Source organism: Dermacentor silvarum, chromosome 7, assembly GCF_013339745.2.
Source record: "Dermacentor silvarum isolate Dsil-2018 chromosome 7, BIME_Dsil_1.4, whole genome shotgun sequence".
NCBI classification, from domain to species: Eukaryota; Metazoa; Arthropoda; class Arachnida; order Ixodida; family Ixodidae; genus Dermacentor; species Dermacentor silvarum.
The window spans coordinates 25,921,018-25,935,734 of NC_051160.1; the positions used below are offsets into that span (position 1 = coordinate 25,921,018).

The 14,717-nt window shown below is 45.3% G+C and overlaps 2 protein-coding genes across 2 annotated transcripts in view; one reads left to right on the top strand and one right to left on the bottom strand.

Moving 5' to 3' along the window:
• LOC119457774 (GRIP and coiled-coil domain-containing protein 1) overlaps positions 1–7,835 on the top strand; it is a 28,165-nt gene extending 20,330 nt beyond the window's left edge. Inside the window, exons 12-15 of the mRNA XM_037719471.2 lie at positions 2,423–2,665; positions 4,925–5,041; positions 5,668–5,831; positions 6,555–7,835. Of these exons, the coding sequence (XP_037575399.2) occupies positions 2,423–2,665; positions 4,925–5,041; positions 5,668–5,831; positions 6,555–6,762 (732 nt within the window). The 3' untranslated portion in view covers positions 6,763–7,835. The remainder of the gene's footprint in view (positions 1–2,422; positions 2,666–4,924; positions 5,042–5,667; positions 5,832–6,554) is intronic.
• On the bottom strand, positions 7,687–14,641 carry LOC119457777 (protein arginine methyltransferase NDUFAF7, mitochondrial-like). The gene is given in 11 exon segments (XM_037719477.2): positions 7,687–8,768; positions 8,770–8,786; positions 9,731–9,798; positions 9,900–10,005; positions 11,003–11,149; positions 11,663–11,911; positions 12,747–12,923; positions 13,611–13,721; positions 13,819–13,899; positions 14,005–14,165; positions 14,388–14,641. Coding segments are annotated over 11 exon segments (1,377 nt in total). The 5' UTR covers positions 14,491–14,641; the 3' UTR covers positions 7,687–8,611.
• Positions 14,642–14,717: the final 76 nt, after the last annotated feature.

Sequence of the window (14,717 nt, forward strand, 5' to 3'; positions counted from 1 at the left end):
TGATACCCTAGCTTCAGACATCCCCCTTCTATCCATCGGGACACACGTGCTTTAATCCCTCCGTATGTCTGCTCCCTTACCCTTAATATTTTTTTGGTTAATTAAGCTTCGGAGCATACGGATTGGTGCATATTGCACCTATTGTCGCCAGGGCCCACATCTCCAGACCCTGTGCAAAGTGTGCTGCTCCGGCAGGTCTATTCGATTCAGCCAAGTTTCTCAGTGCCTGCTGCACCTAGGCCCTCGATTCTCGAAGGTACAGCAGCGCACCCTGCACTCCCGTCTTCGATTGCACGGGCTGCAAAGCAAGGTGCTGCTGCAGTGCAGTGCAAGCTTGAACAGCCTGGCACACCACAACCGGCACCGCCTGCACCTTTTCATTTAGGGTGCCGTGCACCTATTAAGGCGAAGAAAACCTTAGATGGCTGATGGGTCAAAAAATCCAATGTCCGGCGTTACGGCACGAAAATTGTTTGCCGCCAAAAAATTGCACCAAAGCCCACAACCTTTGGTGCTAATTAAGGTGAAGTTAATTAAGGCACAGTTAATTAATATAGAGTTGAATAAGGCACTCAAACCCACAACCTTTGGTGTTAATTAAAACAAAGTTAATTAAGATAGAGTTAAAGGGACACTAAAGGCAAATAAAAAGTCAAGCTAAAGTGATAGGGTAATGCTCTAGAACGTCTAAGGTGTCAATATAATCGCGAATAGAGGTAAATGCAGGGCACAATAAGAGACTCCCCAGGGACATTCAGGTACTTACCCGATGACGAAGGCACTCCTCAAAAAAATATGTCACTGGTACTCAACCAATCGGATTAAAAAGATTTCGCTGGATTATAAGACGGAAGAAAATGCTACTTCTTTACTCCTATTAGATTCTTAGAAGAAATAAGTTTTTGGCGTTACCCTTGATAACGACATGGGTGGTGTAAAGGTTTCGTTTTCGCTCGACTCTGTGCCGCGCGCTTTCGAGTTTCAGTAGTTCCGTTACTGCGTAGTGCTGTGCAGGTGTTACTGGCTTGCTAAACTCGCACTTAAAGTTGCAAGCAGCAGAGAATTCCACGTCCACGTGATGTCGCGGGATGCCCGAACTATTCGCGCGACGGCATGTCCAGACGGTGACCAGCTTCATCGCCCGACGTCGCATTGCTGCAGTCCTCGCTGTTTTCGCGCTCGGAAAAGCCAGTGTCCGGGCCGCCGTTGTAGTTCGCAACGAAGCCTACAGCGCGAGCCCTCAGCAGCATGTCACTCTCATCGGAGCTTAAATTGCTGAAATCGAGCCCAGCATCGTGAGCCAATGTGCCGTCAGTGTCGTCAACAAGGTCCATTGCGACGAGCGTCGACGATCGTCATGTTTACAATTCGGTGCACGCTTTGCCTTCCGCTTTCGCACTGCTGTCGGCTCTGTCTTGGCTCTATTTCTGGCCGCGCGTCTGCGTTTTCCGCAAAAAAAAAGCCGTAGCGCCGTCTGCGGGCGGCGTTTTACTCACCGGCGGCACAACGTAACTGACGTAACTATGAGACCATGACGTCACCACTCCTCACTCGGGAGGACTGGCGATTTGAATGGCACTAGAGGTACGCGGACGCTTCAGACGCAATTTTCTCATAAAATAAGTCTTCTTGGCCCGAAACAGCCGTTTCTAGGTTTCTGTGATCGTATTTTAACTTTCCATGTTGACTTAATGTTTGCTTTTAGTGTCCCTTTAATTAAGGCACTCGAACACACAACCTTTGGTGTTAATTAGGGCGATGTTAATTAGGGCACAGTCAATTAAGGTAGAGTTCATTAAGGCACTCGAACCCACAACCTTTGGTGGCAGAAAACAAGCAATAGGAAGTAACAACGCATTTTAATTAGAATGTCAAGTAATTTAATGAATGTCTCGTGAGCGCACAGGCTCATCCTCTTCATGCTCTTTAGCGTATGCTACAGTGACTGTCAACTTTTCTGAATCGAACACGCCTAGCATCTACAGTGGACATTCACCACCTGCTGTGGTTCCGCCCAAGAGCAAGGGCTACTCGACAGAAAATTCTCAGTGCAGCAAAGCTACGAATGGATGACGCCCCTTATGTAATGCCTCGGAGGTAAAATAAATGAAATGAAACAAAACAAACAGTTATAAGCATTAGCTCGTGGACAAGAAGTTCGCTAAGCCACTGCTGCAATATCATCTTGTGGAGGACTTGCACAATTTTATTTATTTAAACGTACGTGCTGCAGGGCAAGCTGCATAAAAGAATAGTGTGTTGTGTTATTGGCGAGGTTTGGCCTCCAGGTAATATTGTGAGAAAATCGTACAGCTCGTACGGAATTGTGTGGCACCGGTTCCCTCTTTACTTTTCAGAGAATTCTCTTCCTACCGCCTCCTTCAACCTGACAGCTCCGTTCTGTCTTTTCATTCCCACCCAGCGTGCCCTGGCGGATGCGGACCTGCAACACGAGCAGGAGCGGCAGCGCCTGGAACAGCGTTGGAGCAGCAAGCTGTCGGAGCTGGAGTCCCTGATGCAAGCGCAGAGAGACCGTTCGCTGGCTCTAGTGGAGGAGAAGGATCGCGAGCTGCAGGCACTGCGCGCCACACTCGCCAGCTTGGAGTCCGAGAACCAGCGCTATGACTGGCAGGCGCAGCGCGAAGCCGTCAGCAGCAGCGGCTTGGTGAGCGTCACTTACAGCACTGTCATTTTGACGAAGGCAGGCGGCTTTTGTTGCAAGTTTTGCCACATTTCCTGCTGACACAAAGTTGAGCCACTATGACTGATTAGCTATGTTTCAAATCCCCCTTTGTAGTGAGACAGATTCAATGGCGTTCTCCTTTCATGCATAGGCGGTGTCCAAATTTGCAACCTCGAAGAAGTATGTAACCATTCAAGTATGTAACCATTGAATGGAGGTGCAATGACAACATCGCATTCATAAGAAGGAAGAATAAATGTACAGTTGGGAGCAAGTCTCAGACATCATGGCTTTTGACAAGAAATTTAAATTTCTTCTAGTAGAGCAACATTGAACTGTCTTAAGCCATTACATTGGTCAAACGTGGCATATAGGTTGTACCGCTTTCAGCCCGCATGCCACGGCTGCGAGGAAGCAAATTTTTTCCACGGCATCTGGGGTCAGTAGACTTTTGTGTGCGAGCAGGGTTCTCCCCAGAAATTTTCGACGGGTGGACATTTTGCAACCTAGGGGGGTGGGGGAAAGGGTACACACAACTAAGCCTCTCTCTCTCTCTCTTTTTTTTTCATTCTTTTCCTTTCCTTTATCCCCCCCCCCCCCCCCCCAGATATGACTGCTGTGTCATTTTAACAGTCAATTCACCAATTCTGCATTTTGGATGCACTAATGAAACCAATGCAAGCCTGCGACGCATCCTACCGTGATCGCCAAACTTAGCCAGGTCAAAGGAGCGCTGTTAAAATGTGTGCAATACGCACACCGGTGATTCAAATCTGCATCGGCCAATAGGAGCGCTTTCTGTGTCAGTATGGCAGCAGTAAAGAATTGCACTGCTAGTTTTTTCATTTCTCGTTTGCTTCTTTTGCTTTCATTTATGCACGGCAAAATGCAGCAGTGTGGCTGTCTGAAACTCGGATCACTCCTCTTTACAATGGTTCCATCCACACCACTCTGAAAAAGTGCAGTTTTCTCGTCACTTTCTTATATTTCCACATGTGATAAAGGAACACCAGAGAATCGTAAAACAATAACAAGAAAAATAATCGGAAACTTTGACCTGTCAATAAAAGCGGTGGGCGGCATTTCCACTGCCACGCACCGTGGGGAGAACCATGCTTGCGACTGTACATGCCAGCCAACTTTTATGACTGTGCTGTAAAATGTTCAGTTTTGAGAGTTTCTTTACTATTGTTGTATCGACACCAAATATTTTATTACTTTTCACTTGCGTCTTGTTTAGGGCAATACCGACTTCAAGAAATATGCAAATACAGTCACTGAGTGATTTTTCATAGCTGAATTGTTTGGACCCGTCGATTATATGGACCTACCCTTACAGCAGTGACGCCGATTTTCGACTGCCGTTACCTGAATATTTCATTAATAAGCTGTCCGTGACGTAGATCTCTCTTGCTGCGACCTTAGAACAGAGTACCTGTTCATAGCACCTCTACAGAACGTCTGCGAATAATTAATGAACACTCAACACACTGAGTAATGAAATAGTTATTAGTATTTTGTTGCTTCCACTGTAACATTTTTTTCTTTTTTGTAATACCATCACGAAATTCTGTTTTTATGGGTTTTGCGTGGCCAGCCTTGTGAAGCTTTGAGGAGACTGCAGTGGTGCCAACGAGGAGTGGTTGCGCGGATAGTATGTAGATTGCAGCAGTGCGGGCGCTGCTGTTTCTGCACTGAATACAAGGGAGTAGCCATCCTGGCATGGACCAGGGAATAAAGGGTGGTTGTAAGTGCGGCATGTGTGATGCCATCATTAATCATAACAAATCGTTAGTAGGGGATTGGACTGAGATGGTAGAAGGGAAAAAAAAATACGAGTGATCTAGGACTCAGGTTTTTGCTATTGAGGATGCAAGTTCTGGGGCCCCTCAATAGAGTTTTAGCATGTCCAATATACGCAATGGCATTTACGTAATAGCACCGAGTTATTGGACACTGGTAGCGACATCTTTTGGTGGTTCGTCTAACCACAGTCTTATAAACACGTTTTCGTGTTCCATGAGTGTTCTTGTAAAAAAAATGTTTCAAAAGGCAACATACTCACGATTACGCTGCTGCCGAAAATTTACACCAGCAACAAAGTAGAATACACTTAGTTACTGCAATAATAACTCTATTTTTCTCTGGCTGAGCTCTGTGCCAACCTCCTGTAACCTGGTAATCTTGAGATGGTAAAGAAATTTGTAGACAGATTAAACTCTCTATTTTCTGGCATTTCAGGACATCTCAGGTGACCAGGACGGAAGCTCCGATGCTCAGGGCGATGCCTTGGATCCCCTTCTCTCCGAGTTGCTGTCGAAGAATTTGGGCTTTGTTTCAAAGGACGGCCGAAGCAAGGTGGGCGGGCATCAGCTCCCTCGTTCTGTTATAGTAGTGGTAGCCTTTACTACTGTAACTGCAAACTATGTGTGTGTTTGAATCAATAAAATAAGTGCCAAATGAACCAGAGGTGTTCCTTTGATTTGACCTGCTGGATAATTAGATTAATTTTAGTTAGTCCCGCCAAGGTGGAATGAACGGAAGTTGATCTATTACTGGAAGTCACTGTCAGTGCAGTCGTTGATGCCCACATCTAGGCGTTTAATCTCTAACCCTACTCATGTCACCGTGACAGACTGCTCTTGCTCTCTGATATGAATGTGTTCCATAATTACAGATAGTCCTCAACTTCCTATAAGCAATCTTGTGTCTCTAAATATGGGGCTGTTAACTTGGGAACATGGAGTGGAGGCTGAATGAAGAACTGTCAAACCTCGCTATAATGAATATGGATATGATTAATTACCAGATATAAAAAAGTGAATCTAAATTGTTTCCTGGCAATGTCGACATTTTATGAATATCGGATAATAAGTTTATTCTCGTATCTGACGTGTGGTGTCTCGGGTGCAACTTTGTTGCAACGATGTTTGAATGTACCCTGTGTTGAAGAAGATCGAGTGTTGGCTCACATTCTGCTTCAGGCCGAGTGGCAGCTGCTGCACTATGCCCAAGAGCTGGCCCGCAAGGATGCCGAACTCCTGCGAACCCTGAGGGAGAAGAGGGACGTGGAGTCTGCGCTCAGGGACCTGCAGAGGTCGGTGCTGCTCAAAGAGCAGAAGGACGCCCAGGAGAGGGAAGCACTGAGGTGAGGGATCATCTGAGCACTGCCACCCAAAACTGCATTAGCTGGCCCAACGAACACAGTGACTCAAGGAGGCTTTTTCTGTATCTCTGTGATGACTGTTTTTCTTTAGCATTTATTCTGTTGTTCCACAATGACATGACAATTATGGCTTTTGGCACAAGAACCAAAGGAACCCAACCAGCTACTGCTGTACAAAAAAGAAAAGAATCTGATACTGCTTGCAACAGATGTCGGAGTCTTGCACAGCTTAGGCACTTCCGTGTAGTCGGTATGAGACTGAAGTGCAAGAGGAACATAAACTTGTTTTATTTACTTGAGCAGTTGTCTCGCTGCTGTGCGCCGACTAGCATGAAGTGGAGTGCAATGCAGGCCTTCTTCAATTGTTTGACTAGAAAGTGGTGTATTAGTAAGATAATGCAGATCTGGAGGCCTATAAAAGGCTAAATAAACCGAGCGAAACACTACCAGGCATCCACTGGCTGACACTGCATGGATTCCAACATTCTGTCCCAGATGTGCACCGTCGTCGTTTTTTAAACGTCTTATGAACACCTTCGTTCCACAGGGCATGCGAAAGCACTTCACACAGTGTCAAAGTTGGTCCAATAACGTGTGGTCAAGGAAACTGACAAGTTGGTCACGAGTCACTTGTTTCTTTCCACAGCGTGGACTGCGTGGGAATCGAAACTCTTGCCGAATACCCGATGCAGTCTTTTCTTGCAGGCTACGTCTGTCCCAGCTAGAGCACATGCCTGGACCCAGTGACAGCGGCAAAGTGAACCTGCAGTACCTCAAGAATGTGGTGCTGCAGTATTTGCTGTGCAACGAGGCCCCAGCGCGCAAGCACATGCTCAACGCAATTGCCGTGGGTCTCCGTTTCACACCCCGCGAGGCGCAGCTGGCACGACAAGCAGCACAGGCCTGGTGGTGAACGTTTCCTGAAACCTTCCTTCTATGAAAACAGTGTGCGTGTTGATCAGATGTACGCATCAGGCCATGGTACAGCTTGCACCATTTCTGTTTGTGTTAACATTCTTGTATTGTATCAGTTGTCTTCTACCAGGGACAGAACAGCTTACAAAAAAAAGCATTGTTTCTAAAGCTGGCAACTGCATCTTAAAATGGAGAACGATGCATCATGAGGCACCAGTTACTTGCATAACGTGATGGCCTGTCGCTGTTGTTTCAGTGGCTTTTTGTGCTGTTGCCGTCAGACCTAACTCAAACGCACATTGGCGTAGCTTGCTTAATAACAGCCAGTGCTGAGGAGCTTTGGTCGCTGGATCCGAGTCATCTCCACAAGCCAACATGCAGCACCTGTGAACAATGGATTAGTTGCTGTGTAGATACAACAGCTGGCGAAATGATTGATTACATTCACGGTTTTCAGAATTCGGGTATTGGTTTGTGGTGACGACTCTGGTCCAGCAGTCAATGCTCCACAGTGCTGACTGTTATGCAAGCCATGCGCTTGAGTGAAGTCTGATGGCAATAGTACATCAGTGTCATTGTGGAGTGAAGTTGTACCAAAGCACAAGAGAGCTTGCTTACTGTGGGAACAACCTATTAGAGCAAGAGACTGTAGTGATCCTAATGTCTCGGACTGCAGTTACTAACGTAATGGCACTTTTTTTTTTCTTTTTCGTGTGTGCGTGTTTAAAACAGTGCTGTATAAAGGTATGAATAGTAGGACAAAACTTCATTTGCCAAGGCTTATCCGAGTATTGTGATGTTCAATTGTGCATTTCTCCTTGAAGTAAGCAGTAATCTTGGGTGTTTTAAATGTCGCTGGTGTTGCTAGCATCACATGCCTTGAAAACAGCAGTGTTGGAATAGCAACACAAACACAAGGGAACAAGGTGTAAGGCATTTTGTTTTTATTTTGCACAGTCGTATAAAACTTCCAGCTACTATTTTGCTGGCTCGGTAAATGGGAATATATACTCTGCGCACAGAGATTGAACCAAGTGTAAGATGTCTCGAGATATTAAAGTTTACTATTTTTCTTACTGCCTCTTGCTGCGTACAAAATGTCTGGCTGACCCATTCTTTGGCATCACAACACGTTGCAGTTATGCACGTGATGCACTGCTGCACGGAACACCAATGGCATTGGACATGCCTTTAAACTAATTCAGAGTAAATGCCTGCCTAGACTTAGGAGAACAGGCAGAGGCAATAAGCACTGCTTAGACCCTTACCAACCCGAAACTGTTAGAGGAAATGAATACTAAGACAACATGGCACTAGATGTAATGACTAAGACGTTGATACCATGTATGGCTTGACCACTAGAAATGTCTCTTGAAAGAACCTGAACAGTTGTAGCAGCGTGTAAAATAAAAAGTAAGAAATATATAAGGTACACCTTTAGACTGCTCCCTCTCACATTATCTGTTGTTCAGAGCTGGAAATACACTAGCAGAATGCAAGTTCTGCAGTGTTTGCTATCTGGATGGTCAAAGCATTAAGTTTGGAAAGGCAGTCCTCTGCATAATAAGTTGGACATAAAGCTTTACCTTTCATACACAAATACTAAGACAGGGACTGCATTCTGTGATTGGTTTTGTCCAACAATGGAATGATGGCATTCATTGGACTGTTTTTGAAAGATTCGATAATGGCAAAATGTAGCGCGACATCGCGCCAATCGTGGTTGATATAGACATTACAAAATGCAATGCAAGGCGAAGTATGCAGTTCCTGAGAGGGTCAGCAGATGCGGACGTACCCAGCCACTAAAGTAGTTCCCCGTTATAGTCCGTGCGAGACTGCGACTCTTATGAAGGAGCAAGGAACCCCGCTGGAGGATTGGCATTGAGAGTCTCCTGCATGTCTTTTGGGAAGATGCCGAAGAACTTGAACCGCTCTCCCATCTTCTCTGGATTCGTGAGCATTTCGTAGCCCGTCAGTAAGTCCTGGCGTGCCTCAGGAGGGACAGTTGGCCAAAAGTTTCTGTAACCAATGTTGCTTTTTTAATTTTAACACTCTCAATCAAAAGCTTACAGTGTACTATATTCATATAGGAAAAATGTGGACTTTGCTGTACATGATTTGTGGCACCAGTCAAACTTCGTCAAACAAGCTCTCATCCAACATGAAAATAATTTTGTTATAAGCATATATTCGTTGCACGCTGATGTCAGCAGTAAACACTTTACTTATTTATTTATTTACCTGCGTTCACCCATTGATCATTACAGTTGGGTGTAAATGAACATTTATGTGCATGTGTGATAGAATATTGTGATAACAGAAAGCGCCGGCGAAAAATTTGTAGCTATAGGCAACTTCAATGACATCATAGGGAAGTTGATTCGAAGAGATGATGGTTCAGATAAAAACAAATTCTTAAAAGTAGGCATGTGAGGTGACATCTCTTTTTATCGTAAGCACAATATCTCTGTTATATATTAGGGTTCTACCATGTAGCTATTGTCAATGCCAGTTATGTTACTGTATTAATTCTTAAGGAACATAGCCAACTGCCAGCTGTTAGTGCCTTATTTATGATTTTCTGCTCATTCAAGATTTCCCTGGCTACTCTGCCATAATCTTGTGACAGACAACAGAGCATGCTTTGATCATGTTGATTAAGCAAGCATTAAAACTCTTACCACTAGTCAGAACAAAGCAAGTCCAGCTGTAGTGACATGAAAATGCATGTCCCCACTTTTAACTATACATATTTTGCACTAACCTCAGGTTCAAGCAATGCAAGAGAATGCAGGAAGCAGAGAGAGGTAGACATGAAACAATTGTACCCTAAACAGAATGCTAAGGCTTGTGTTGATGTTTTAATGCTGCAGGCTGTTAGAAAAGTGTGTAGACGTTTTTGTGAAGATAAATATTTCTAGATCTTGCTAACCACAAAATGGCATCATATCTGCCCAGCTCACCTCCAGGCGTATGTTGATGCCCATGTTTCTGAGGAATTCTCCCTGGGGAATGGGGCCGAACGTCAGTGCTGTAACAGTGCATTCATTCAAGTCAGTACGCGCACAATAGCTGTTGGAAAGGTGCCAACGGCAAAGAGTGTTGACTGCATGTTAAAGAAAGCCTCCGCACCTCTGTCCTTGAGAATTCGCCTCAAATAAGAGAAGTCGACGTCTGCAGTCAAGTCTGCTGTGCCTGGCTCAGACAACGCTGGATGCAGGGCATGGTTCTTGAATGCCTGCAAGTGCAGTAACAAAAGCGGGTTTGCTTGCTGCCTGGTATGATAAGCGCAGTTGACCCATATTCAGTCGAACTCTTGGCGACAAGAAATGTTTGTTTGAACGATCGGGAGTTTGGATCGGCAAAAATCAAACAAAGGATGGTCGAAAAACAGTTACGGCGTTTTACAACAAGAACTGTGATACAAACAAATACGACACCCAGACAAATTTGTGCCAGCCTGATTGGTGGCACCATCTGGTGTAGTGTCCAGGCAGCTCTTGTTAGTTGCTGCCACACCTCTCATCAACAATCAATGTTCTCCATGCTCTACCATAAATTTCCCGATCTCCTTGCCAAGAAAGTTCAGAACAGCAGCAGTCTTGATCGGGCACATTCCTGGTAGCAACTGCATTAAGTGTGGAACATTACCTAATTTCATATGCCTGACTGTTCCAACACAGAAATATTGACATTGTTGGTCCAGAACCAGTGGCGCACCGACGGGGGGGATTCGGGGGTTGTAACCCCCCCTTGAGGCCGACTTAACCACCCCTTAACCCATTTTCTTCCCTTGCGCATTTGAGTGCTGCAACTAAGATGTAAGACGCGCAATCGTCTGCACACTCGCAAAAAGCGCATTTTTTTGACAATTTCCCGTGAAGAATCGAAATTAGTGCTGTTTAGATGGTATTGGCAAACTGTCAACCACCCCCTGGCAGAGATCCTGGGTGCGCTACTGTCCAGAACACAGTAATGTCTCCAGATTTCTTGACATTCAGATGCTTCATTAGACACATCCAATTTCCCTTTGCACTTTTATATATTTAGAAACAAAACTGCAAGAAGAGTTATCCCTGTAGCAGCCCTTCCACATGTACCAGTCTTGGCTGGACCAGCATATTTGCAGTAGTGGACATGCAGCTGCCGCAACTCTCTTGCAGAGTTCTTGCAATCTGTGGCTTAAATGTCTTAGTGAACACATAGTGATGACGGGCTGCAAAAAGTGCACTCACTCGGAAAGTGTCCGTCTTATCGCCATCATGCCCATAGTCGACCACAAGCCCGCAGCCTCCGTGTTCGTCCATGCGATGTGCCAACTCCTGGACAATAACGCCAGCCTCCGGACAGACTTCAACGTGGTCCCTCTTTTCACCCGTCACCTAGAGTAAGGAGATGGACAAGAGATTTGTCGTAATGTCACATGTCCCACTGTTCTCATGCACCTTGCATCATGCCAAGATGACGCTGCAAGATCCAGTAAAACTATTGAACCTTGACATAACGAACATGGCTATAACAAAAACTGGATATAATGAATTCAATCTAAAATTTTCTCACCACTGTCAGCATGTAACAAATGTGTATATGCTTATATATAACAAATAAGGATATAACGAAGGCATTTTCCAGTTGGATGCAGCTTTGTTATAACAAGGTTTGACTGCAGGGGCAACATGTCCAGTGTTTCATTCAATGTCCAAAGTCCCATGTCCGGTGACCAGTGTTGAATTTACTGTTGCAAAAGTTTTGGGAATATACAATAAATATTTGCTATAAAAAAATGTATGTACACCTGTGGTCAACTATGATAAAATGACAAGTCAAACATGTCAGAACCAGTTAAATGCCATCGATAAATCATTCAATCAATCATACAGTTGTGTACTACTTACATTGGCAAAGAAACTCGCAGGAGTAGGTCCACGGGAAAGCACATAGCGCAGGTGGTGTGGGCCTGGTCCATCGTCCAGGTCTATGAAAACCTCCCGCCACCCTTCAGGGGTGCGCTGGAACTTGTGCACAGGAAGGGCATCCAGGAACTCGTGGGCAATGAAACACGAGAATCCATGCGGCACATCGTGCAAGTGCCGATACCAGCCGACAGGAACGCCGTGCTTGGTGATGCTGTGCTTGTAAGTCGCCTGCAGGTCGTACAGTAAGGCACCTCTGAGAGATGCTGTTTACAAAAGGCCGTCACAGCTGGCATACAATACGGTGCACGCACTATACGCCTCAAGAAAACCCTGCAATGGTTAGTGTTTTCGTGATGCTCCATTTGTGAGAACATTAACCACTGTATTAACTTGGCTGCTGTAGTCACGACAAAAAAAGCATCTATCTTTGCTTCGGCTCTTGGAGTCATCATGTACACAATCAACTGTTCACATGGTAGGCTGGTTCCAAGGTAATTTGAGCATGATTTTACTGTATGCCCACCTAAAGCATAAATAGTTGGGACCTTCGTGCATTACTCTTGGATGCAAACAAGGAACCCGTAGCAGCCCAGCAACATTGAAGATACTGCTTATCTTTTTTTAACTTTCCGCTTAGGTGAGTGTTCATTATATATGCTTCACCAAAATACACATAAACCGTAATAATGCACTAGTGAAATTCAAGGCAAAGGCAAAACAGAACGCGGCTCTGAAGTAGTAAATGTATGGTGCAGAACTTGGGAGATGGGAGCATACCAGTTTTACATCCAATAATTCAAATTAACTTCTGTACCAGTGCAATTGTGTCGGAGCACCGTGTTACATTTAACTGAATACCGCTGGTATCGAAGTCGGTCAACATTCATCTGTGATCAAGAATGGTGTTTGCGTAAAAAAAGTTTGTACACAGCCTGTGACAGCACAAGCACAATGCCGCTACACTAAGTGCTATATATCAGGTTATGCATCGTATCGCAACCTACTGGCTTACGCTTCCAAACGCATCATATTTAAGAAAGGATGTAAAAATAAGAAAACTCACCTCTTCACTGTCAGTTTTTACTGGAAGACGTAGCGTGACTGGGTTATGCTCCAACACATCCTTCACCACGCTAACTGTTCCGCAGAGCTTGAGCTCCTGTATTTGACTCAGGTGTGGGCTGATTTCGACCAGGTGCAGGGAGACCACTTCCATGGCATCGCTATACTTGGAAAATACCTGCACCCAATCGCAGAACCTTCAACACTGACAGTGCTTTCAACATAGGCAAGTTGCAAGGATGCCGCTGATGCCACGCCTGACAGCCAATGTTTGCAAGATAAAGGCGCATGAAAATCTATCTCGCTCAAGCTCATAGGATGCTAAAAGGTTTGGCAGGGGCTGAATATATTGGAGGCCATTTTTGTTAGGTCAAACTTAAAATCGATGAACTACAAACCCTCTTAGAATCATACAACTACTAGTAGACACATGTTTTCACCACCGAACGCCGCATTAAGAGGAGGTAGTTTTGGAGGGATGCAGGCTTTGACAATTTACTGTCTTGCTGTCTTTCTAACAATAACTGCTACACTTGTTAATCTTCATCTATGAGTGGCAATGACTAAGTTTCTTTTTTCGCACAGCACATGACACGAAACCTGTGTTGCAGCTCATGCAAGGCAAAGGGTTCACAGGAAGACGGGGACTTGAAGTACAGTACAAAAATTGACGTTGCAAGCTGGATGCCAAGGTTTACACGAGAAAACTTTTCATCGGGGCCTAATAAAAGCAAGTCTCCTCGTCAGAATGTTAACTCCAGCCTGATGATTCCCTTGTATGTACATGTACTAGAGTACCTGCGTGAGGCAGGTAACTGAGTAACAGTTTATGAATGCATAAACTCTCAAAGACTTCTAAGCTAACCCGCAGCATGTCATCGGAGAGAGTGCCACGTCCGGGTCCCAGCTCCACGATGTAAAGCGGCTTCGGCTTTCCTGCTTTGACCCATTCGTTGAGGAACCACACAGCAACCAGCTGCAAAAAAAAAGAAAAAAAAAAGTCAGTTTCTTTTCTTTTCTTTTTTTTCTATCTAGCCCATTGGCTACTGAACGGAAAACCCAAACTGTCACACCTCTCCGAACATCTGAGATATCTCGGGCGACGTCGTGAAGTCTCCAGAACTGCCGAAGACGTCCCGATGCATGTAGTAGCCCTACAGATAAAAAAGAAACAAACGAAGTGATTTAGTTCTCGTCATGATTTTTTTTTTTCTTTCGTCGAGCCGCAAAACAAACCGGCCGGTGCCAGTATTACGTACGGACATGGGATTGGTCAAGACTTCCTTCATGTATTCGGCGACGGTGATCGGCCCCGTCGCCAGTATTCGAGACCTGAGCTGCTGGAGAAGCTTCGTCTCCGCAGACTTTGCCTGCGCTTCGATCACGATGGAGCGCTTGCTCAACTGCTTCACGACAGCAGCTGAAACCAGAGCAGAACAAAAACTTGTCACGCGTTCCTCCGGACTTCGCCATGTTAACCCCTACGCACCGACCCGGCTCGCCAAAATTACAAGCGCGCACTTAGACGCGCGCTTCACGCGCCTTTATGCAAACGACCCCCTAAGGCTTTGAATCTCTTGGGAGCAGACGCAGTGCAGGCGAATGCAGATGCGCACTTTCTTTTTGCTTTAAACTTTCATACCCGTTGCTGGCGTCGGTGGTTTGCCGTGAAGTTTTCTCGCTACTCCTCCAACGTTCGGTGATCGCAAGAGCTTGGTGACCGCGCGCGTGAGTGCTGAATTCATCTCGTCACGTTCAGACGCGCTACCGAACGAACTTACTACAGCTAATCATTAACCGGTCGGACAATGTAGGCTTTTATCAGTGTCCTCCGGTCCCTTGAAAGTTACGCTCATCAGCTGTTGCGGCGCTGCGCCCTCCTTCTACAGTTGAATCAGCCGCGGTCTCAGTTTCGAAGATGCTTTTAATACGGCAGAAAACTAATATAGGCCATTTAGTATGTATTAATTAG